Genomic DNA, 26,158 nt, shown 5'->3' on the forward strand with positions numbered 1-26,158 from the left:
TCATTTTTTTTAAAGTGTGGCTAGCAAATGTGCTATAACTAATGTAAGAGAAATTTGGTAATTATTAGTGTGAAGATCAAAATAAAAGCATGCAGTTTGTATGATACTGCCCCCTCCTCTGCATAAACATCAGTATTCTTATTGTCTGTGAAATGGTTATTGTTCAGTTCTATGAAATACTAAACACACACACACAGATTAGTGTAAGTAATTACGGTTGACTTACTCATTATGTCAGTCACTGCATGTCATTTGTAGCTATGGGGTGTCTCTGTGACAGGTAAGGACTCTGGTAGCCACAATAACAAATGTTAGTTTTAAAACCTACTTTGTCAAGTCCAAATGGATCAAAGACCTCAATATAAAGCCAGCTACACTGAACCTTATGGAAGAGAAAGTGGGAAGTACACTTGAACTCATTGGCACAGGGAACCACTTCTAAATATAACCCCAGCAGCACAGATACTGAGAGAAACAATTAATAAATAGGACCTCCTGAAACTGAAAGCTTCTGTAAAGCAAAGGACACAGTCAACAAAACAACAGCCTACAGAATGGGAAAAGATCTTCACCAACCTCCAACAGAGGTCTGATCTTCAAAATATACAAAGAACTCAAGAAATTGAACACCAGCTGGGCGGTGGTGGCGCACGCCTTTAATCCCAGCTCATGGGAGGCAGAGGCAGGTGGATCTCTGTGAGTTCGAGGCCAGCCTGGTCTACAAAGGGAGTTCCAGGACAGGCTCCAAAGCTACAGAGAAACCCTGTCTCGAAAAACCAAAAAAAAAAAAAAAAAAAAAAGAAATTGAACACCAAAAGATCACATAATCCAATAAAAAAAATGGAGTACAGACCTAAACAGAGAATTCTCAACAGAGGAATCTAAAATGGCAGAAAGACACTTAAGGAAATGTTCAACATCCTTAGTCATCAGAGAAATGCAAATCAAAACAACTTTGAGATTCCATCTTAACACCTGTAAGAATGGCAAAGATCAAAAACACTGATGACAACTTATGCTGGAGAGATTGTGGGGAAAAGGGAACACTTCTGTATTGCTGGTGGGAGTGCAAGCTGGTACAGCCCCTTTGGATGTCAGTGTCGCGATTTCTCAGAAAATTAGGAAACAACCTTCCTCAAGACCCAGTAATACCACTTTTGGGTGTATATCCAAAGGATGCTCAATCGTGCCACAAGGACATGTGTTCAGCTATGTTCATAGCAGCTTTGTTTGTAATAAATACCTAGAACCTGAAAACAACCTAAATGGCCCTTGATCAAAGAATGAATAAGAAAAATGTGGTACATTCACACAATGGAGTACTACACAACAGAAAAAAATAACGACAGCTTGAATTTTGCAGGAAAATGGATGGAGCTAGAAAACATTTTGAGTGAGGTAACCCAGACACAGAAAGACAATTATCACATGTACTCACTCATAGGTAGTTTTTAAACATAAAGCAAAGAAAGCCAGCCTACAAACCACAATCCCAGAGAACTTAGACAACAATGAGGACACTAAGAGAGGCTTACATAGATCTAATCTACATGAGAAGTAGAAAGTAGAAAAAGACAAGATCTCCTGAGTAAATTGGGAGCATGGGGACCTTGGAGGAGGGTTGAAGTGTGGGGGGGGGAGAGGCAGGGAGGGGAGCAGAGAAAAATGTAGAGCTCAATAAATATCAATAAAAACTTATACAAAAAACTACTTTGAATTGTATGTTACTAGTTTTCTTTTGAGTCATTTGATACGCTTATAATGAACCAGTTTAATTTCCGCCAAATGTTTTATTTCAAGGTGCAGCTTGGCTAGTCAGACCAGGTCAGTGTGAGCACATGGGGCTCACGTGACACTTCTTATGGCTTGTCCTTGTGTTATGGTAGATCTCCCTTTGCAGAGCAATTCTTGATTTTTGTGTATATGTGAATTCTATAATCTTACGTTTTTGGAATAATATTTTAATTCATAAAATGCATAGGGTTAATAAAAGAAATCAATTATGTTGAATTAAAGTGTTAAATATTAGTTATATTCTTTTTTATTTGTGTTTATTTATTTATTATTGCTTTATAAATAATACTATTCAAAATTTCCATTTCCTTCCCTCCTCCCATTTCCCTCCCACTCCCCCACTCACCCTCCCCGCTCCTCCTCCAGCCTAAGGGAGGGCAGGGTACCCTGCCCTGTGGGAAGTCCAAGGCCCTCCACCCTCGATCCAGGCTTAGGAAGGTGTGCATGCAAATAGACTAGGATCCCCAAAAGCCAGTACATGCAGTAGAGGCAAATCCCAGTGCCCATTATCTAGTTATATTCTTTATTAATGAATTAAACTAAAACATTCTGTCCTCTGATATAATCAAAAAAACTATTTTCTAAGCAGTATTTTGAGATAGTCATAATAGTTAGGATATAAAAATGTTTGCATTCTCAATATCACAGTTGTTATATACTGCTAATACTGCTGTGGTTCATTATTTACATTCTTAATTTAATGTGAGTGGTACTGAAAATTAAGAGAATCTGTGAAAACTCTTGAGAGGTCGATTTCCTAGCACGTTCATATTGCCACACAGGTGTTTTTAAAACCTCAGGGTGGTGGTGTGCTATCCCAGGCTCCCAAGGGAGAGATAAAGTTCCAGAAAGAGGAGCAGCCTGAAAAGAGTTCCGTTCATTTACCCTAAAAATTAAACTATTTCCACCAGAAGTGTTTGTATGGATTATTTTCTTAATGGAGTTTGAACAGTGATAACCTAAGATCCGGCTTTAAAAATATGTGCGTGCCCATTGCCTCAGTGTGTGGGTGCACCCCTCGCCGTCCTGAGTTCCTTGCTCGTGCTCACTCTCCTTCTGCTCCTCCTTTGGATCGTGAGACTTCAGTCCAGTGCTCCAATGTTGGTCTCTGTCTCTGTCTTTCATCGCCTGATGAAGGTTAATATTCAGGGGGATGCCGGGAACTCACCAAGGCCAGCTGGCCGGGGACTGAAAAAGCATGGGACAAAACCGGTCTCGCTGAACATAATGGACAATGAGGACTACTGAGAACTGAAGAACAATGGCAATGGGTTCTTGATCCTATTGCACGAACTGGCTTTGTGGGAGCCCAGGTAGTTTGGATGCTCACCTTAATAGACCTGGATGGAGGTGGGTGGTCCTTGGACCTCCCACAGGGCAGAGAAACCTGCTTGCTCTTTGGGCTGAGGAGGAAGGAAGACTTGATTGGGGGAGGGGGAGGGAACGGGAGGTGGTGGCGGGGAAGAGGCAGAAATCTTTAATAATTAAATTAATTAATTAATAAAAAATAAAAAATAAAAAAAATAAAAATAAAAATATGTGCGTGTATTTAAACATTTTGTTCCTAAGACCATTTAAGTGATTTCTCTGGCCGCGAGCACCCAGTGGGGCAGCTTTGGCAGGTGGCTCTTCCTGGTTGTAGAATTATAGTCTGAAGCTTGGCTGCTTCTCTCAAGATGAGCAGCAACAATTCTGTGTCTTTAAGGTTGTTTATTGCTGTTTCAATAAACCTAATCATTTTTAGGTGTGTTACTATCTTAGAGCATTGGAACTGTAGCAAATCGTTTATGTGGTTTACATAGAATTCTTTGTTATATTTTATAAAACTCATTTGAAACTTCACCCTATGAAGGTGTATTGTGGGGGACTTGTCAACCTTGCTTTCACACACAGCCTTGAACTGCACTGTTGACACCAATTGCGTAATTTTGCCCTAGGTGATTTTCACCCACGGAAAACACTTTGGACTTTGCTAAAAGGGGCAATTGTTTGACGGCTTTCAGTTTTCAAAACTGCAGTGTTGGATAATCACTATGTAGTGTACACAGAAGTGCCTTGCTTGTAGGTGTTAGTGTTAGGCACAAAAAATGGGGTGATACTGTTATTCTGTACAGAAGGCAGTATGTATAAGAATACAAATTTGGAATAAGTTGTATAAAATAGGAATTCAAAAAATATTGGCTAGTTAATACATCTCTACTAGTGTATGAGTAAGCTAACTGCCATGAGTTGTGCTACTAGAAAGATGTCAGTATGAAAACATGCTGTTGTAATATGAGAAAATATGTAAATAGATCATACAGTAACAGGTGACAATGAATGAGAAATGTGTATGCCAGCTCTCATACTGGTTAAGAGTAAGCTTTTGATGTGAGATTTAACAGTAATTCACTAAGATCAGGTAGAAGAATGTTTGATGTTCTTAGCCTTTTAATTACTGCTTTTCAATTTTTACTTTAATCTTCTAGGTTACTTTTCTGTCTATGTAATGCTGCCATTTGAGGGCAATAGACACAAGTGCTGCACAAGGAAGACCGAGTGACTGTTTACTAGAGTTATGGAAGAAGGAAGATTACCGGCACCTCAGAATAGAAATATGTCCAATCCAGTCGGAAAGAGGAGGAATTGTAGACAGATGGGATTAACTAGGGGAATACTAATAGGATGTTTTATGGTTTTTTTGTTTTTGTTTGGTTAGGTTTTTTTGAGACAGGGTTTCTCTATGTAACATCCTTACTGTCCTGGAACTCTCTTTGTAGACCAGACTGGCCTTGAACTCACAGAGATCTCTTGCCTCTGCCTACCAAGTACTGGGATTAAAGGCGTGCATCACCACCACCTGGCTAATAGGATGTTTTAAGTATATAAAGTTTGATTTCAAAAGAGCAGAATTGTGCTGGGGTAAAGTTGTTAAAGAGGAGCCAGGCATGGTGGTGCATACGTACAATCTGAGACCTTAGGAGGCGGAGAAAGATGGGTGGCATGGTTGAGGCCAGCTAGGCTGCCTCAAGCACTGATCGGGCTCAGGTGCTAGGGACCTTGGATTCATTATTTAGGCAATTGCTCTTCTAATTGGAAAACAGTTCCTTAACCGTATGACAATAGGGTTTTTGTGAGACCCACAAGAATGAATATGGCATCTTAATATTTATTTATTTATTATGTATACAATATTCTGTCTGTGTGTATGCCTGCAGGCCAGAAGAGGGCGCCAGACCTCTTTACAGATGGTTGTGAGCCACCATGTGGTTGCTGGGAATTGAACTCAGGACCTTTGGAAGAGCAGGCAATGCTTTTAACCACTGAGCCATCTCTCCAGCCCTGAATATGGCATCTTTTAGGAGCATCACTTCTTAGGAGATTTTTGGAGAAAATGGAGGTAGATATATAGAGTATGAGATATGATTCATATATAATAAGATACTATGTGTGGTTGTTTTTTTTTTTTTTTTTTTTTTTTGGTTTTTCAAGACAGGGTTTCCCTGTGGTTTTGGAGCCTGTCCTGGAATTAGCTCTTGTAGACCAGGCTGGTTTTGAACTCACAGAGATCTGCCTGCCTCTGCCTCCCGAGTGCTGGGATTGAAGGCGTGCGCCACCATCGCCCGGCTTAAGATACTATGTTTTAAAGTAAGAGTCCAGTAAAATTTTAAGAGAATGTGACATGTCATTATCTTGTAATTTGAAAATTACAGGAATATTTTTAATTATTAACTGATATTGTATTTCTATAGTAGATAGCCTTCAACAAAACAGTCACAATGTGTTATTATAAATTTGTTTTTTTTTTTTTTTTTTTTTTTGGTTTTTCGAGACAGGGTTTCTCTGTGGCTTTGGAGCCTGTCCTGGAACTAGCTCTTGTAGACCAGGCTGGTCTCGAACTCACAGAGATCCGCCTGCCTCTGCCTCCCGAGTGCTGGGATTAAAGGCGTGCGCCACCACCGCCCGGCTATAAATTTGTTATAGTATGATTGATAATTGGTGGGCTAGGAGTTGATCAGACTAAAGGCAATCCTTGAGAAGAAATCTTATCAGAAAGATTTCAAAAGAAGGTTATAGGATATGAGAGGCTGTGCTTACAATTTAAGTAAAAATCCAGACCTTCTCCAGGTTCCAGACTAATAGCCTGGTAGTGATGCCGATGGCTATAAAAGTTGAGAGGTATGAAGTTTAGAGAGGAGTTGAAAGGAACTGCAAAGGGCTGGGCTACTGCGATGTACCTGCAGGACGGAGGAGAAGTTGCTAGTAAGCAGTGTGAGAAGGGGATCTAACAGAGATTATGGGTTGGGTGTGTAGAATTGGGGAATTTTCCCATGGAAAATAGAGTCCATGAGTGCAGACAGAATATTTGAGGGTCACATTTATAAATACCGTCTTGGGACTGGGGGATGGCTCAGTCAGTGAAGTTTCCATCACAGAGCCCTGAGTGCCGAGTCTGAATTCCCATCACCTACTATGTAACATACAGGTATGGCAGGCGCCCCTTGGCACCTCAGTGTTGGGCGCCAGAGACAGGTGGATTTCTGGAGCTGTTTGACTGGCTAGCTCCAGTTCAGTGTCAGACCGTTGTCTCAACAAGTAAGGGGGAGGGTGATGGGGTAGACAGCTGCCACACACACGAACACAGGCATATTTTCCCTCTACACACAGGCCTCGCTCCCCCAGAAGAAAGCTTGTGTTGCTCCTTGATGGTTTGAGGGTCAGAGGAAGGACTGGACTTCTGAAGGTGGACCCGAGGGAGGGCTGGTGAGTGTAGCGGACTGGAGGGCCACTGCTACCAGTAGTGTGCGCTAGAGAGAGCAAAGGGAGAGGGGCTGGCTGGAAATGTGCCCCTGGGTTCCACAACCGTGGGTCAGTGCTAAAATCTTCTCCAAGCAAAGAAGTAAGACAGGACCAATGCTCTGGGAAATGTAAAGAGGAAGCCTTTCTCCTCCAGAAGAATCTCTCAATCTGAGCATTCTGGGGGCCGGGTGGGGGGAGACCATTTTGGTACTTCTAAAGGGAACAGAATGAAACCCATCATCTGAGAGTGAGAAAATGAAGGAAAGCAGCTAGAAGGAACACCTGCTGTGCTGTGTCCTGAATCATTTGTGCCCCAGGGTTTCTGTTTTGTTTTGTTTTTTTGCCAAGGAGCCATTTTAGTATTCAGCTGTAAAACTCAAACTAAGTTTTTGGCAGGTTGAATTGTAACTATGAAAACTGTGGCTTTTTCTTGCTTTAATTTTTTTGTGTTTTTCTGTAGAAAAAATATTAATGTAGGATTCATACAGACCATATATGTCTCATGTGATTTTAAAGATATGTATGATATAGTATAACGTAAGCTATCATGCTAGATACTGATTGAGGCAAGTCACAGTATAACTTGGATACTTCTTATATTGATTGATTGATTGATTTTCAAGACAGGGTTTCTCTGTAGTTTTGGTGCCTGTCCTGGAACTAGCTCTTGTAGACCAGGCTGGCCTCGAACTCACAGAGATCCTCCTGCCTCTGCCTCCCGAGTGCTGGGATTAAAGGCGTGCTTCTTATATTTAAAGACTTGGTTTAACTCAGAATTTTTTTTTTTGGAAGTTTTTCTAAGATACAGTTCTTGGAGCTGAAGAAATGGCTCAGTGGTTAAGAGCTCTGGCTGCTCTTCCTGAGAACCTGGGTTCAAGTCCCAGCTCCCATATGGCAGCTCACAACTGTCTGTAACTCCAGCTCCAAGAGATTGTACACCCTCCACAGACATACATGTAGCCAAAACATCAATGCACGTAAAATAAAAATAAATAAAAAAGATACATCTTTATTTATGTGAATGTGTATATGATCTGTGTCCATGTGTCTGTGGAGGTGAAAAGAAGGCATTGAATCCCCTGAAGCTGGAGTTTCAGTGCTTATGAGCTCCCACTGTAGGTGCTGGGAACCAAACTCAGGTCTTCTGCAAGAGCAGCAGGTGATCTTATAACCATGGAGCAAAATACTTGAAACAAACGCTTATAGGTGCTGGATGTTATGATGAAAATACTTGTATCCAAGGATCTTTGGGGAGTTAAAGTTTGAATTACTTTTTAGAAACAATCATTTTGTTTTAGAAACAATATTGTAATGTCAGTGTCTAAGATGTTTTGAACATACATACATTCCTATCAGGCTTTAAAATATGATAATCTGTAATGATTTTTAATTCTACTTAAAATACACAAAATGTTGGCTCTACATTATGTCCAGGGATATTAAATTCTTCTTAAACTTCCATTTAATGCTACAAAGGCATTCATTCTTATTTCATTTTGACAGATGTCTCTTAAAATCACTCTTATAGTATTAACTGTTGAAGTATATAAAATGTTCACAGTGTAGATAAGCTAAATATACGCTAAGTTACTGTCTTCTTGACACTGAAAGTCAGTATGATGCAGACCTGCCGCGTTGGTAGACATTGGGCCTGGTGCAAAACCACCATTGCACTCAGCTTTATGTGACAGCCTTAAAAATTTACTCCAGTCTATGTTGTAGCAAAATGAAGCATAATTTTATAAGTTCCTATTACAGATGTGTATTCTAAATTGACCAAATTTAATTCTGAAACTAGTAAGATAGCATTTGAGACCTGTAAAAATATCACTTTTTGAAGTTTAACATGAAAACAGCACTTTTTTTTAAGTTGAAGTATTTAAGATTTTAAATATAAGAATGATTAGAATTTACCCATTAGTTATGATTTATTTTGGAGCCATGTTTTTGTTTGTTTGTTTATTTATTTATTTATTTTTTGAGACAAGGTTTTCTTGTGTAGCCCTGGCTGTAATGGAACACATACTATTGGCCACGCTGGCTTCAGACTCAGAGATCTGCTTGCCTCTGCCTCCTGAGTGCTAGGATTAAAGGCATGCACCACCACTCCCAGCTGACTTGCACTATCTTAAATTGATTCCCACATCACAAACATGAACAAATGATATTACTGTAGGAGGTTTGATTGAGAAAGACAAATGGTGTTAAATTGGCGTGATGGTGTCTGATCTTAATAGTAAATTCATTTCTCAAGCTTTCCATTAAAGATTTAATACCAGATTATTATACTACAGTAATCTGGGAGGACTTTAATATTTAATTTATTGGCCTTTTAATTTGTCTTATTTCATTCAAAGCTTTCTAAATCGGTGGGCTGAATCATCATTTTGGATGATTTGATAGAGTGTAATTTTCCGTTTTGAGACCTCCAGTAGATCCCTCTTCTCCTGTCTGGCTTGGATTTGGCTCTGGGTTTGTTGTATTTACCATTTAGGTTGTTTTCTCCACATACGTCATACCACCACCAGCCTCCTAAAGAAGACAGATGTGTGATTTAATTGGATAATGCCTCTTGTCTAGTAGCTGTTAATGTTTTTCATGGTTATATCTTTATTTCATATAGACTATATTTTGTGGTAGGTGCATGTATTCCAATATTCATCTTTGTAACCCACACACACCATCAAAATAGTGTTTGAGGAGTATTATAGGCAAAATTGCCAGCTGGACCAGAATTAGCACTTCGAACTACAACCCAAAATAGATTTTTGTTTTTGGAGAGAATACTTACTTAAGATTAGTATTTAAAAAAATTGATATTATAGATAATAGTTAAAACTGTAGGGGGATACTTTGAAGAAAACAGTATTGGTATTAATGAAATACCTGAGTAACTTTCTGGACAGTAGAGCTGCCCCTTTGCTCTGTGATCCCATGTAGAAAACATCAGATCTCTGTGTTCTGGGAGTGCCTCGGGGACATTGCCAGCAGTCTCGGCCAGATGTAGCGTGTAGTTGGTCTCATGACTTCCCAGGCGCAGGGAATATTCGACATAGTGCTTGCTGTCTTTCCAGTCTTGGAGCTCAAGTCGTAAGATGTAGTTAGACTGTTTTACTATGGCATAGATCTTCTCTAGGCCCAGCCAAAATTCTCCTAAAGAGAAAAGGTGTGTGTGTGGGGAGCGACACCTGTGTATTGTTAGCTACAGATCAGGTCCTGACTGACTCGTTCGTCTTTGTGTGTGCCTTTGCCAAGCTCTCACTGTTTAGCCCAGATTGACCTCAAAGTTGAGATCTCCCTGCCTCAGCCCCTCCAGTGCTGTGATTACAGGTATGTACAATCTTGCTTCCTGGCCAATTTTTAACATTCTTTTCAATTCCCTGAAGTAAATGAGTTGTTTTAGTCCTAACTCCTTGGTTACTTTGAAGCCCTATAAAACATTTATATTATTGATATTGTGGTGTGTGCTTGTAATATTAATTAACTCTTGGGAGGTCAAACAGAAAGATTTGTTCAGTCCTCAGCTACACAGAGTTGTTTAAGGCTATCCTGGGCTACATGAGACCCTATCTCAAAAACCCAAAACAAATCCTTTCTAAAACTTTTATTAATGCACACTTTTGTGAAACTCATGTCTGTGTCTGGATATATACACCCGTCCCTCCCTTTCTCTTTCCCTCTGTTCCTGAACTTTCCTTTCATTATTATTTATTTATTTATTTATTTATTACTTTCTTTGAGTTTTGGGCACTAACTCTGACTTCATGCACCTTGGGGAAGACTCTCCCACTGAACTACAGCCATTGGCTGTCCATTGGCTGGCTATGTGTGACTTTTTCTCCCTTGTTAACTTTTTTTACTCTATATTAAAATCTTATCTTGATAAACCCCAACTTTGCTTCAAAATGTATTTCACAAGATGTTTTATATATGACAGTATTACATTATTATAGGTATTTTAAGATTTGGTCATTGATAGAGTAATATCTCATTTGTACCTCCTTATGTATATCAGATGTTAATATGCCTACATTCAGTCAAGAGAATGCTTTTATATATTCAGTTTTGGATAATACTGATAGAATTTTTCTCAAATGCAAAGTTACTTTAAAATAGAAAAAGAATCTCACAAATTAACAAAAACGTTAGATTTGAATGTTTTGTTATTAGTGTTTTTCTCTATAATTAAATCTTTTTATTCAGAATTAAAAGCAGCAGTTATATAAGCATATCATTATACAGCCATTATTAATGATAAAAATGAATACATCATTGCTGCTGAGTTAGGATACTTCACTTAAGGATTATAAATGGAATTAGTTTCTGATGAGAAATCAGTGAGCATTCTGAACTGTCAGTCTTTTAGTGTTAAACTCAATCTCAGAAGAGTTATGCAGTGGCATTTCCTTTGTATTTTAACAAATAAAGCTTGCCTAAAGATCAGAAAAGTAAAACAGCCACACTGGCCAGCCTTACAGGCCAGGCAGTAATGACACACACCTTTAATCCCAGTAATCACAATGACACACATCTTTAATCCCAGTAACCACACTAGCTTGCCATAGAAACCAGTCAGTAATGGTGCACACCCTTAATCCCAGAACTAGAGAGGATTATAAAATGGGAGGAGAGAATTCTTAGTCACAGTCTCATTCTGAAGTTTCCTAGAGGAAGGATCACCATTTTAGCCTGAGGTAGAGCTAAGAGCTAGTGCCTGCCTGTTTTGCTTTTCTGACCTTCAGGTTGAACCCCAATTTCTGTCTCAGAGGTTTTTATTAATTGTGCTTCAGAGTTAGAACTATAAAATATTACTGAATTTACCTTCTCTTTAGGGATTTAACTAGTATTGTGAGTAGAGAATTTTAAAAATAGTCAAGTAGTACTGAGTCTTAAAAATTTGGTGTAATGGCAGATGCATTCCACTCTATAAGTGAATACTTACACATTCACAGAAGTCCATAATGTGTTTTTGGGATTTTAAGTATCTGTTTATTTTATATTCTTTTGGTTATTTTTATAGTTTAGTTTTGTGATCAAAGTAGAATATTCTACATTAACTATATCACAGAGAACCACAGCTCCGTAGTATGTATTTATAATACTTGAATAATTAAAATTGAAATTAGTATCTAAGTAGCTAGACACTGTATCTCTGACAGTTCCCCTGTGCGCTCTAACTCTGTTTCACTTTTACTTTATTACTTTCTTTACGCTGCGGGGATCAGTCCCAGTGTAGTGCTAGTCAGTGCTCGGCCCCATTTTAGCCTCGTGTTACTTGTACTTAAATATCAATGAAAGAGTCCTATAGTGCTGCCTTCGCAGCTCATTCATAGCCTCACTGGTCTCTAAAGCCCATGGTACTTATGTTTTTCCCTAATAACCATTATGATAATCATGAACTATTGAATTAAATTTCAACAAGCATACTTAAGAGCAGACATGTAGTAGTGATAAGTACAATTAAAATAATTGTACTTGCTAATGTGTAAAATTTATCAATCAGTTTTATGAAGACTAGTTATTTTATTGTTACATTTCCACTGTCCATTTTATAATTGTTTCTTAACTTATATTCTTTTTCTTCGAAAATGGATCTCAGTGTGTGGTCCAGACTGGCCTTGAACTTTCCATTCTCTGCTTCATTCCAGTCCCCCGCCCCCAGGGTTAAAATCTCAGGCCTGTATCAGTACATCCAGTTCATATTGGTAAATTAGCCGATAAATGAATAATGTTAATAATGTAAAGCTCTCAGGCCTGTATCCAGTCAATATTGTAAAATATGCAGATAAATGAATAATGTTAATAGTGTTAATAAAGATCTCAGGCCTATATCAGTACATCCAGTTCATATTGTTAAATTAGCAGATAAAGTGAATAATACAAGGAAATCACTTTACCGTCAAATCTTCCAAAACCGTTTTTGTAGTTCTCCCACGTTTTGTTGAAGTCTTGTGACCCATCTTTCCGGTGTTGAATTAATGTCCATGGGCTACCTGGAGGGTGTTAATGGATGTAGTTATTCTTAGTAGATTAATGTTAATGGTTTTAAGTTTGGTTTTAATTGGTGACTTTGTGAGGTGATTTGTTACTTTGGTATTATATAGTTAAGGTAATGTACTTTATTATTTATTATGGTCCCAAATTTGCAGAAATAATCATATTCGGTGGATTAATAACAGGCTTAGACTTGGTAATAGGCAATGAATATCTTTAATTTACTTTAGCCCTTTCTTTGCTTAGGCAGGTTTTACCTGATCGGGTGTCACAGTACACACGAAACACTTGAGAGTTGCGTGTTCTAATGGCATACACGCCACTTGTATGTTCACCTCTGTTATAAATGGCAGAGCAGTCAGCAGGAAGGTCTAGAATTAACAAACATAATAATGTAATGTTTAGGAATAGAATATTTTTGGAGCTTGATGGAGTTGCTGTTTCATGGAATTGGTGTGACTGTTCAGTAATGTTTATGCTAAGGCATATTTGCTAGACAGCAAACTATCCAACTAACATTAAAATAACATTTCCAACTTACTTATTTTAAAGAAAATCCACAAAATGAGAATTTTAAAAGGCATTACTAATTTGTTAGGCATAGTAAGAATATTAAGTAGAGGAAGTTCAGTACAGGGTTTGGTTCATAACTAGAATCTACAGATGTGTAAAAGCAGTGAACATACAGGAAGAGAGCTAACAGGTATATTTCCTATGTGAATTACATAAACAAGGATAATTGTTGGGAATATATAGTTTTGTTGAAGTCTGGCTGGAAATAAGAGATTTTGTTCCCCCGAACTTTTGTTATATCTGTAAAAGATTTTAAGCAGAAAAGAAAGCAGAATTTTTGAAGAGAAGAATTTCATAATCTTCATCAGTTTTTAGAAGTGTATTTTTTCTTTATATACATGACTGTATTTTGTTGCTTTTGAAAGTAATTTTTAAATAATGACCTTAGGCCCCTTGCATAGGCTTCTAAGTCTCTTATAAACATGAGCTTATTCTTTTTCTACACCTGCAGTATCATTTTCTATCTATGAAATTAATAATTAGTCCATGTTTTTATATCAGCTTCATATCTTAATACCCTATATAGTGTTAAAATGTTAAAAAAAAAAAAGAAACTAAAAAACCAGGATCTAATTAAGTTGACATTTGGTGATGGTATTTGATATATATATATATATATATATATATATATATATATATACATATATATATATATGTCTTTTTACTTTTTTAGTTTAGATCAAGTCCTAAAAATAGGGAATTATGTAGATGAACCCCACCAGATTATCTTACCATCTTGTTCTATATTTTTTGTTTCATTCGGTTGAAGAGGGGGAGTAGTTCTTGGTGCTCTTGATTTAGAAGAAAGGGAATTTTCTGTGGGTTCTTGAATACCAGTCTTTCTGAGCTGATAAAAGAATATAAATCTACTTTTAAAATGCTATTGAATATATAATTAAGGAATTCTGGGTAAGGATACTAAAAAGTACAATTATGTACACGTTGTCTTTGAGTTTATAATGTTTTCTATGATAAGAACAATAAACTGGGCTGGAAATAGAGCTCAATGGCAGGGTGCCTGCTGAGCCTGTGCATAAAGGTCTGACCCCAACTCTACAAGGGAGCAAAGAGGCATAAACAGTGCTTTTCAGAATGTATAGGCATTCTGTTCTTGAGACATTTAATCAAACATATTATTTAATAAGTAACAAAATTAAGAGAATGAAACAAACAAAACGAGACATTGATTAAAAGGAAAAGAACCGGTAAGGCTATATGCTTTGGTTAAAATATTTGAGTATGTTCTCTTTCCAACAGTATGGATCACATTCTTGGCCAACTTTATTAACTTTTGTGTGCCAAATATGATATTGCCATGGTCAGTTCAAATGTTGAATGCCTACTCTGTGTTTGTACAGTATTTTATGTGAAGGGTTTTAGTAAATAAAGTAATAGGAAAAGAATCCCAGGTTCATAGATCTTCCAGTTTAATTCAGGGATAGGCAAGAAATAACTTTATATTTATGCTAAATATAAAGCTGTTGAGGAATAATTGGATTAGTGCCTTTTGGGGAGAACTTTTATTTTTGATTAAATGCCTTGACAGCTTTACTGAACATTTTGTATTTGATGAAAGAATCTGAGAAGTGCAGATACCTGAAAAAAAGAGCATTTTAGACGGAGGCCCTGGGGCAGTGTGTTTCATGTGCTTCAGGAACAGCGAGGAAGCCAGTGAGAGAGGCAGTGAGATGACCAGGTTCTCAGGGCAGTGATGAGTAAGACAGGAAGCTATTGTGGGGGTTTTGTGCAGAACAGGTTCAGGACCTGCTTTAAAATCCAATCGGATCACTTTAATGCACGCAGTTATAAATCCTTTTTCCTTAAAGTTTTTATGATGGGCTCTGCTGTTTGCTTTGTAGGACATGTAAGGAAACCGCAAGACAGGTTAGTTGCCAGTTGCACAGAAAGTTTGCAAGCAGATGATTAGCTGTGGAGGGCTGTCTTAACAGCCCGTGTTTACATCAGCCAGTGCAGCAGATCGAACAGAGCAGTAGGCTGACTTACCTGCTTTTCTATTTCTTTTATCTGGCTGTGCTGTTGACTTAATTGTTTATATTGCTCTTCCACAGTCTGGAGGAGGTCTTTGATGCTGTTATCTTGCTGTTCTACAAAACTCTGCACACAGATTGTAGTTTGTTTAAAATTTTCTCTGTCTTTTTAAGTTTTTATTCATTTTTAACAGTTATCTAATTTTAAACTGGTAGTGGGTTAGAAAAGTGAACATTGGCTATCATTGTCCTGTGTTTTTTCAAATAATATATACTTTTGTTACTATATTAAAAATTATCATTTCCAAAATTTTCTGAGTTTTATTTAAACTAAAAGAAACAATGTTTCAAAGGAATTAAAACATACCATTTGCAGTATTAATCTATTTTTGTTTATGGAAGAATAGTATTAAATTTAATTTTTAAAATTTTTTTTACCTCTAGTAATTAGCAGTAACATAATAATTGAACATTATAAACTTTATTGCTCAACTGATATTTAATCATCATATGAAATATATATTTTAGCTATTTTCAAATATAATATTAGGCAAGCAAAACTGAATTGAAGTTACAGAGGGGAATTTTATTTCCTAGTAAAATTTCTTTCTGGAAAGTATTAAGCAGTTTACTAACATGGCAGAAGATTTAAAATAGTATTTCTTTAAGATGTATTTTTAAAAATCCACATGGAAAATAGTTTATGAGTTCTACTTACTTTAAGCGACGTCACTTCTGGGTGCTCCTGAGTCCCAGGTTGGCTTTGAATTAAGTTCATTAGCTGCTCCTCCAAAGCACTGACTTTTTGTTGAAGTGCGGTTTTCTCTTCTAGTAGGTTTTCAAGTTTGGAGTTGAGTTCAAGTGACATATTCTTCACCTCCTCATTTCTGACTCGTAGTTTGGATGTAGTTCTTCTTAGTTCCTTTTCCTCTTCTCTGATTTCGTTGGTTTGAAGTGATAGGTCATAAAAAGATTGATCAAATATGTTGAGTTTCTGAAATATGTCGTTAATTTGTCCCTTAGTCTTATGGACGAAATCTTTAAGTCCATGTCCCAGCTGAAGGAGGCCATTGGCTAAAATTTTGACATCATCTAACATAGCAAATCTTGATTTTGGCTCTGAAGATACAGAATCAAATGATGAATTGTCTGTATCAATTCTGGACGAAATTACTAGAGGAACAATAAAAAGAAATATTTTAATTGTGTGCATTTTTGTCCTAATTATTTAATTTTAAGCAATTTGGACCTACTTCCTCCTGTAAGGAGAGCTGAACTCTTGACTTTATATACACGGCTGTTTGCAGCGTGCACATAGCTGGCAGCTAAATGTGGTTAACCATTAAGCTGTGCTGACTTGCACGAATGTAACCCTCCCCATATTGAGTTAGATCAATGGCAATGAAATCAAGGAAATGAGCAACTAGCAGGAGGTAATTTTAAAAATTGGTATTTAGTTAAATTTGCCATATTAGGAATTGTATTTTCAGTACTAAGGTATCAACCTACTTTTTAGTCGTTTTTTTTTTTAAATTTTATTATTACTATTATTATTATTATTTTTTTTTTTTGGTTTTTTTCAAGACAGGGTTTCTCTGTGGTTTTGGAGCCTGTCCTGGAACTAGCTCTTGTAGACCAGGCTGGTCTCGAACTCACAGAGATCCGCCTGCCTCTGCCTCCCGAGTGCTGGGATTAAAGGCGTGCGCCACCACCGCCCGGCTATCAACCTACTTTTTAAAAGTTTATTTTAGTATTTCTTTTTCTATAGGAGATTTACAAATAAACCTTAACTTTTGATGGATAAGTTGTCATTAAAATTGAGGAGAATTAACTCTATGTACCCCTAGTTCTCGTTTGTTTATTCTGGAAACAGCCACCATTCCCTAAAAGCCTTTTTTGAAACCTTTCCCAGTCCTGTGGCAGCGCTATGGTTGTCGTTGCTGTAGCTTATATTTCGTGTCCGCCAACATGTAACTATATATCTCTGTTTTGTCACGATAGCTACTGGTTAATGTCTTTACTCCCCAAATGTCTTAACCATTCTTGTATGTCATCCCAAAATTCCCAACATCATGTCAGTGACGACATTTCTCTCCATTTCTGTTGTTTTCATGTCTCTATGTCATAGTTTCTATTCCATGTGAGGTAGCAGTAGACCTGTAATCATCTGAATGTAAGCTAGAATTAATCTTAATGCCTCCGGTGGCAGAGAAGATTTGCCCAATATATATTTTTCTGAAGTTTGTGATCTTAGTAACAGTTTTGTTACTATAAATTTAACAACATTAAAGATTAAAAGTATATTAAAGAGTAAATGTTCCAGTGTCTCCAGTTGATGTTAAAAGGAAAAATAGTAAGCACTTAAGCTATAGGTAGTTGTTACATTAACCACTATTATCACCCTTAGTATTAATAGAAAACATTTGGGAAAGCTGACGTGGTAAAATTATTGAGTGTGAGTTCTGGAGTCTCATTGTTGTCTGGTTCTAAAAGGTAGTGTTTTGGCCTTAAACAGATTATTTAATTTCCCCATGCAGCAGTTTCCTCATTTGTTGGGATGATTGTACTTTGTAATCTGTAGCTATGTTTTGTTTTGTAGCCCAGGCTAACCTCAGATTTGTGGTGATTCTTCTGCTTTAGTGCTGAGATTATGGGCATTTACCATCACACATCAGGATCATATCTATAACTTAAAAAATGTTTAAAACATTTTATGTGTATAGTTGTTTTGCCTTTGTTCATTCCTGTGTACCACTGTTGATGTAAGATGATGTTGGAGTCTCTCAAACTGGAGTCACAGATGGCTGAGAGCCACCATGTGGGTCCTCTGCAAGGGCGGCCAGTGCTCTGCTCTAATGAACCGTCTTTCCAACCTTCATGCTTATGTAATATAAAGATTTGTAAATTAAGTTGTCAGACAAAATTTTACAAACTGTACCATTTCTAAAATTTAATTCATAGAAATATCCATTCCTGGCATAAAATAGAGTTTTTTTTGTTGAGTGACTAAGTATCAAGGGTTTGAGTCTGGTGGTTTCTTTAGAGACATGGTTAACATGGAGGTTGTGAACATGACTCTGGAGCACAGCTCCCCAAGTGGAATTCCGAGACTGCTGCTCTTCAGCTTTTCCGCCATTGGTCACGTTATTTGCTTTCTTTGTTTCCTCTTTTGTCAAGTGGAGATAATACTTCATTTAGGGCTGTGAAAAAATTAAAGTTAGTTAAATCACGGGCATCTACTTGCTGTGTAGTAGGCACTAAATATCGTATATCAGCTATTCCTTGTCATTAGAAACGATGTGGTTATAGCTCAGTGTTTATTGGTTAGAACTGATGTGTGATTATGCAGACATGGGAATTTTGCTGATATCTAGGCTGAGGAGGTTTGTTCTCTTGAATCTTGGCAAGGAAATATCTCCTTTGATTATCGTGCGTATGTGCATACTTTCTCTTTTCTTTTTAGAACGTATATGTGGGTGGTGGTGGGCCTCGAAAACCTAGGACCTTAGCATACAAGTTGAGCACTCTCCCTCTGAGCAATTTCCTCAGCCCAGCCTGTGTGTATCTTTATTTAAGTATGTATTACAGAGTTTTGTAAATACTTTTGGTGGAAGTAAATAATAAACAGACATGTCCATACAATTCTACTAATAAATATGGAAGCTAATTAGTTGAATGTCCTGTGCACTGATGCGTGTCATGAATTATTAAAGTGTATGTTGAACTAGATTGAATAGTCACATTTTCTCCTTTCATGGTAAAAGGTAGTGATCCTTGGTCATACAGGGCATATTTCGAAACTTTTCTTGACTAAGCTGTCAGCCTTTGTGGTTTAAAACTATTGACCCCAGAATTACAACCACCTAGTTAAGGTGCATGATGAGCCAATCTCTCTACTTTGTTACACTATAAACCGTTTTCTTTTTTTTTTTTTTGCTAGGTGATTATTAATTTATATCATACCTCCTTTGTACAATGTCTTATGCCTTATAGGAACAATAAATATTTATGGGATGGGTAAAAGATTTTTATATATATCGAAGTGTAAACTTGTATGTAGCAGATGCAGACTGCTTTGCTATTGCAGCTTATTTATTATTGCATAATAAAAAAGGTATTATGAAGAGGAGCCCCCTTTTGAAAGAAAATATTTTATTTTATGCTCGAGAGTAGTTTGTCTGCATGTGTGTCTGCAGATGCTCATCAGATCCCCTAGGACTGAATTGTAGACTGTTATAAGCTGCCACGTGAGTGCTAGGAATCAAACCCAGATCATTTGAAGGAGCAGCCAGCGCTCTTAATCACTGAGCCATCATTCCAGTCCCCAGAAGGGAGCCCTTTAAATAGAACCCTGGTCAAATATATCCAGTCATTTAGAAAAACAAAAACTTAAGTCAAACAAATAAAACACTGTTAAGCAAACTCAGTATTTCAGAATCTATTTCTAGGAAATACAAAATTTCCTAGCCACATAGAATTCTAGGACACTGACCAGCCTTAGCATGCTTATGTTCCATGAACCATAGAGACCACTTGCTTTCCCAGCTTATGAAGAATTAAGATAAAATGAATTTCAAATTAGAAACAAAATATTTTGCCTAGTTAAGAAAACCTTTTTTGTCTATTAATGTTTTGCTTGTGTGTGTGTGTGTGCACGTGCACATATTACATGTGTGCAGTGGTCTGAAAAGGGTTTTGGATCCCCTGGATTTTGGAATGCTTACCTTGTAGATAAATGGAAGTCTAATGTAATATGTTTGTTAGAAATGCTTAAAAATATCTATCTGAGAAAAAATATAAATGGATAAATAGAAATGTGAACTGAAGAAAAGAACAATGTTAGATAAGATGTTCACTCCCCCTTTCTCTGATCAGAACAACAGTACCAATTAAATAGATGTTTAATAGAGACATAATATAAGCAGAGACTACTCATTGATTTCCCAGCCGCCCAGACCCAAATAATCACACAGAAACTATATTAATTTACAACACTGTTTGATCGATGACTCAGGTGTATTTCTAGCAAGGTCTTACATCTTAAGTTAACTCATTTCTGTTAACTTGTGTATTGCCATGTGACAGTGACTTACCAGTAAAGGTTCTAGGCGTCTTTCTCCTTTGGCTATATGGCATCTCCTTGACTCAACCTACTCTCTCTATATATCTGTGTTCTGATTTCCTGCCTGGCTTTACTCTGCTAAGCCATTGGCCAAAACAGCTTCTTTATTAACCAATGGTAATAAAACATATTCACAGAATACAGAGGGGAATCCCATATCATCTCCCCTTTTCTGTCTAAATGAAAAGGAAGGCTTTAACTTTAACATAGTAAACTTACATATAACAAAACAGGTATCAAGGAAAAATTACAGTTACAATATTTAGTCTGTTCATATCTAGCAAAATTAAAGAAAATATACTATTATCTATATTATCTTTGTGAGTCTAAAGTTTCATCTTATTTATCTTTTATCGTAACTTAGGAAAACTATCAGAAAACTAAGGAGGTCTTTCATGGGGGGGTGTCTTATTTTATCAAACCACATTAGCCTGGTTGGAATCCATAGGTTCTTATCCTCTGTGGAAACAAAAGCAGAACCTTTTTTCCAAAGTAACATATCCTTAGACTCAAATTTTGAAGTCAAGATACATTTAAAATATATATATATGTTGGTTTAGTTTAGCAGCCTGTACAATGAAATGTCTCTCTGTACTTAGCTCATTAACAGTTAAAAATTTAAAGAAAACACAATAATATACACAATCCAGATTCTTTGTGTATTTTCATCTTTACATGGCTTATTTTTCTACTCTATTACTTTTGGGATTAAAGGCGTGCGCCACCACCGCCCGGCTACTTTTTAATATTTATTTTATTATCTTTACTCCTTTAATCTATGACTGTCTTTTTATAACTATCTGTACTCCCTTTCCTCTTTCTCAAGTCTATGTACATTTTTAAACATACTGTTACCAGTTTAGAGGTTTATTTTTGCCTGAATCTGTCTTTACTATGTATCTGTTATCATTTTATGATCAGGAGCTCCTTCTTTTTTGTTTTTTACCTAAATGCTATGCAGACATATCTAGGACCAACTCTATGGCTCTGCCTATTGGCTCTACCCAACATGGCAGAGCTATGTTCACTGCCTCTGCTAGCCATGCACACTGCCCCAGCTTCAGGGATACAGTGGGTCTATGTCGCCATTAAGCAGCTAGTAGCACATTGCTCACAAACCCTATTTAAGTGTAGGACCTCCTGAAAGAGCCAGAGTTCATGCTACCAGTGAGAACCAGGAAACCTTCTTTTAAGGAAGCCACATGGTTTTTGCTGCTAATGCTGAGTCAGGAAGCCTTCTCTTAAAGGAGCCCTGCCTCTGCTCACTGCCCACAAACAGAGTCTATCTGAAAAAAATGCTGATACCAAGAAGCTACAGTTGACTCTGTTTTTTGTGGGTCTAGAAGCTCCCCACTTTTTTCCAGCTTTTTTAGGTCTTAGGTGTATCCATGCCCCAGATGGTGGACACCATTTTGTCATTGGAGACTGTTCGTTCGTTTCCTGGCTGCCCAGACCTGAATAATCACATAGGAACTGTATTAATTACAACATTGTTTGGCTGATGACTCAGGTGTATTTCTAGCTAGCTCTTATTTCTTAACCCTTTCCTATTAGTTTGCGTTATCAGCATGTGTTTTTGACTTATGGGTAAAGGTTCTGGCTGTCTTTCTCCTTTGGCAGCTACATGGCATCTCCTTGACTCCACCTACATTCTCTATATCTCTGTTCTGATTTCCTACCTAGCTTTACTCTCTTAAGCGATTGGCCGAAGTAGCTTCTTTATTAACCATTGGTAATAAAGCTTATTCAAAGTATACAGAGAGGAATCCCACATCAATGTAAGGTTAGAGGTTTGGGACAGAGTTCATTTGGCTGTGCTTTCCTGTAGAGTAACACTTGGGAGGTGGAGACTGGGGATCACAATCATTCATGTTTGTTTATATAGAAATTTCTAGACTAGACAGGACAAATAACACTCTGTTTTTAAAGAAATACAAAGTGGGCTACATATGTAGACATGCTCTTTGACTTATGGCCAGGTTCCTCCCTGAGAATTCTGTAAGTAGAAAATGCATCTAGCACAGCTAACCTGCTGAACCATCTTAGCACAGCACCTCTGTATTATAGTTACCCCGTGTCTGAGTAAGGGCCTCAGTTTACTAGCACTGCTTAGCACCAGGAGAGTGTTGTATAGCATTTTGCTAGCCCAGGAAGCTGAAAATCAGCAAATGAAGCTATCATATTATGAACCAGAGTTTGAGGCAATGTTTTTACAGTTAAATTCAGGGCCTCACATATTCAAGGTAAGTAAGTGCTCAAATCCTGAGCAAAAACTGTGTGTGTTTGTGTGTGTCTATGCATGCTCATGAACTCATGCTGCATAGTTTGTTGGATTTTATTTTTTTGCAAACTTGGGTATTTTAAAACCTATAAAAATAAAGAATTTGACTGCTCTATTATTACCGACTATACCAGATTTTTTGAATAACTAGCTAAATATATATATTCTAACAAATCAGAACATGCAGTTCATGTCACATACACTTATAGTGGCCCATGATCGTTTTCTTTCAGAATTTATTTATGTAGAAATAATTTTAGATTTAATATGATAGGTTGCTTGTAGCTTTTGTTTTCTTTTCTATTGAGGCAATCTTGTTATATGTTCTAGGCTGATCTTGAGCTCCCAATCCTCCTGCCTCAGCCTCCAAAGTATTGAGATTAAAAGTGTGAAATCTCCATGTCCTTTTTAAAGACTCAACAATATTTTATTTATGTTGGCTCCTATTTATAGACACCTTAGTTTAATCATTCCTGTTAGTGATCCACAGATATTTTCTGCTTTATAAACAGTTTACATAGAAACTATATTCTGTATTTATGGGGAATATATTTTGTAGGCACAGACTTGTAAGTTATGATTGCTTTCCTGAGATTCTGTTTACATACGTATCAGTATACTTTCCATGAAAAAGACAGTTTTGCTCAATCTAATGGGCATATATACATCTTGTTGCTCTTACTCTTTCTTGGCTTTTTGGCTCTTTTGTGTGTGTGCGTGCGTGGTGGAGCACCACCCAGCTCCCAAATAAATCACACATGGAGGCTTATTCTTTCTTATACTCGCCTGGCCTTGGTGTGGCTTATTTCTTGCTGGCTTTTCTTAAATTAATCCATCTACCTTTTCCCTCTGGGCTCTTGTCTTTCTTCCTTCTGTGTATCTTACTTTCCTTCTTACTCCGTGACTGGCTGGGTGACTGGTCCCTGACATCCTCCTCCCCTTGTTCTCTCGTCCTTCCTCTCACTTCTATTTATAATCTCTAGTATACTTCTATTTATACTCTGCCTGCCAGCCCCGTCTATCCTTGCTCCTGCCTTGCTATTTGCCGTTCAGCTCTTTATTAGGACCATCAGGTGTTTTAGACAGGCAAAACAATCACAGTTTCACAGAGTTAAACATAAACAAAAGTCACACACCTTAAAATAAGATTCCCCAACAACATCTAGTTTGTTTTAGCATCTATGTTCCTGTCTTTGGGAATTACCTGCACATGTGCGTTTTTACATGGTTTGTTTCTGGGTGATTTTAGGAGTACTCTGTCATATATGTAACAAATAGTGTTTCTTCTGTTTGTCATTTTTTTCTCCACCTGTTTTTATGGTATTACTTTCTGTGAGAAGTTAAAAAATGTATGCCTTTTATGATTTTTTGTAATTTATGCTAAGAAATTCCTTCTCTCACTAGTCTTTTTAAAAAGTTTTTCTTATATTCTTATAGTTTTGTTAATGGAATCCTTTTATTAGTCTAAGATTGATTTTTTTATGTAAAGTAAAATATTTGTCTTTTTCCCCCTCTAAATGGCTAGTGAACACTTTTCCTTTGTCTGCCATATCCTTGCTAGTTTGAAATGTTCTGGAGGAGTACAGACTCAGTGTGCCTGAGAACTTTCTAGCATTTGATGCTATTATTTTATCCCCCTTTGTCTTTGTTTAATTTCCTTGTCATTTCCCATCGACTTCACTGTGAGAGTTTTTAGTGTTCTTGCAGGCTTGTCCTCTTCTGTGGAGCTCTTCAAATGCCACCCTTGCAGAAGAACCAGTGAATAAATGTTGAGGTTTCTCTCCCCTTCTCCTTTCCCTCTCCTCTTTTTCCTTCCAGGATCTCGGATATAGCCCCTTCAAGACTCAAACTTTCTATGTGGATTGAGTTAGCCTTGTAATCATGATCACTCTGCCTCCACCTCCTGAGGAGTTTGTCACTTAAATTCTTGGATTAAGTGATATATTCTAATTCTTCCGTAGTCAGTGTCTTTAAGAATGGTTCCTAGCATGGGAAAAATGATATATAGATGTTCTGTAGAAAAGATTAAACAATTGAACTGTAGTCCTAATTTGGATTGAAAACATCAATATTGTCAGGTTTAGTGGTGCATGCCTTTATTCCCAGAACTTTGGAGACAGAGACAGCAGATGTTTTTCATGTTGAAGCACTATTCTTTTTATATTTAAATGAACTACAAGTAAGGGTTAACTCTCCACTGAATGTTCAAACTGTAATTTGAAAACTCACTAGTGTTCAAACTACAATTTGGAAAAAAGGTTTTTATTCAAAATAACCAAAACACATTGGAGAAATGCTTGATTCTTGGTTGGTGAAGAAAATGTGGAAGAACCTGGATTATCTTGTCATAAGAAATAACAAGAGGCTGGAAATCCATCTTAGTCTATAGTAAGGTCAAGGCAGTGTGGGCTACATGGGACCCTTTCTCAAAAATAACTACCTCCTCACCTGTCTACCTAACTGAATGAGTGAATGAATGAATGAATATTTGGGCTACATAAGACCCTTTCTTAAAACTAATTAAATGAAAAGAATGAAGAAAAGAAAGTCCATAGCTAAACAATTGTCTTCTATAGCTTCTGCATCTCTCTCACTATTTTCATCTGTTTACAGGCATTTCTGTCCCACTAAACTACATGGTCCCCATGACTAGAAAATGGCTTTTAAATATTACCTATATTTTAAAGCACATATCATTAGTGTGGGGGCAGGCTGGGGAGCACACCTGTGAAGGTTAGGGAACAGTTCTGTGGAGTCATGTCTCATCCTGTGCCTTTGTGGGCTCTAGGATTCAATTTAGGCTGTCAGGCTTGTCCAAGAAACTTGTTACCCATGGAGACATCTCATTGGCCCTTTACATTTTTAAAATTCATCCAAAAAAAATTTGTACTTGTGTGTGTGTGTGGCTCCTGCACTCTTGCACTATAGGAGCCGGGAACTGGCCTGGAGACTTAAAAACACACGCACACACAGACAGAGACACGGGACACTGGTCACCCCTGATACAAGAGTGCCAAGAATGCCCACTTTGTTGTGCTCAGGGGCAGCTTATATAGAGCTCTGGCCACGCCCCCGCTCTCGGGATCTTTCAGCTGAAGACTCATCAGAACCCACTTCCCTGCCATTAGGGTCTGGTGCTCAGAGCAGCTGCAGGCTGCTTACAATAAATTCAGGATCTGGTGGTCCACAATCTCCAACGTGTGTGTGTGTGTGTGTGCGCGCGCGCACACGCCACTGCATGCTGTGGGTTAGAGGACAACTGGCAGTAGTCAATACTCCTACCTGAAGCCACCAGGCTTGACGGCAAGTGTGTTTCCCTGTTGAACCATCGCAGTCATCAGTTCAAATCTTACTATGACTTCCCATTGCTTAACATTTTATATAATGTTTATGGGGCAATCAATAAATATTATAGTTAACTAGTTGTACTCATCTTTGATTTCTCATTTTTGTTAATTAACAGCTATATACTTGTCATATTTTGAGTACTGTTCTCTATTTCACTAATATTCATGGATGCTTTTTGTCAAAGTCATTCCTATCCTTTATCATTGAAAGTTTTATTGTTTTTCACTAAGGAAAAAAGTTTGAAGTAGAAAGATATGACGCACACCTTTAATCCTAGTA

The 26,158-nt window shown here is 37.4% G+C and overlaps 2 protein-coding genes across 8 annotated transcripts in view; one reads left to right on the top strand and one right to left on the bottom strand.

Moving 5' to 3' along the window:
* Dock7 (dedicator of cytokinesis 7) overlaps positions 1-26,158 on the top strand; it is a 175,761-nt gene that overhangs the window by 54,845 nt on the left and 94,758 nt on the right. The window lies entirely within an intron of this gene.
* On the bottom strand, positions 8,921-16,341 carry Angptl3 (angiopoietin like 3). Its single transcript, XM_057783487.1, has 7 exons — positions 15,847-16,341; positions 15,145-15,255; positions 13,873-13,987; positions 12,825-12,938; positions 12,471-12,566; positions 9,460-9,726; positions 8,921-9,105 (listed from the first exon to the last, which is right to left on the bottom strand). Exons 1-7 carry the CDS (start codon positions 16,339-16,341, stop codon positions 8,921-8,923), a joined length of 1,383 nt encoding a protein of 460 aa, XP_057639470.1.

The sequence above is a fragment of the Chionomys nivalis genome, chromosome 11 (assembly GCF_950005125.1).
Source record: "Chionomys nivalis chromosome 11, mChiNiv1.1, whole genome shotgun sequence".
NCBI classification, from domain to species: domain Eukaryota; kingdom Metazoa; phylum Chordata; class Mammalia; order Rodentia; family Cricetidae; genus Chionomys; species Chionomys nivalis.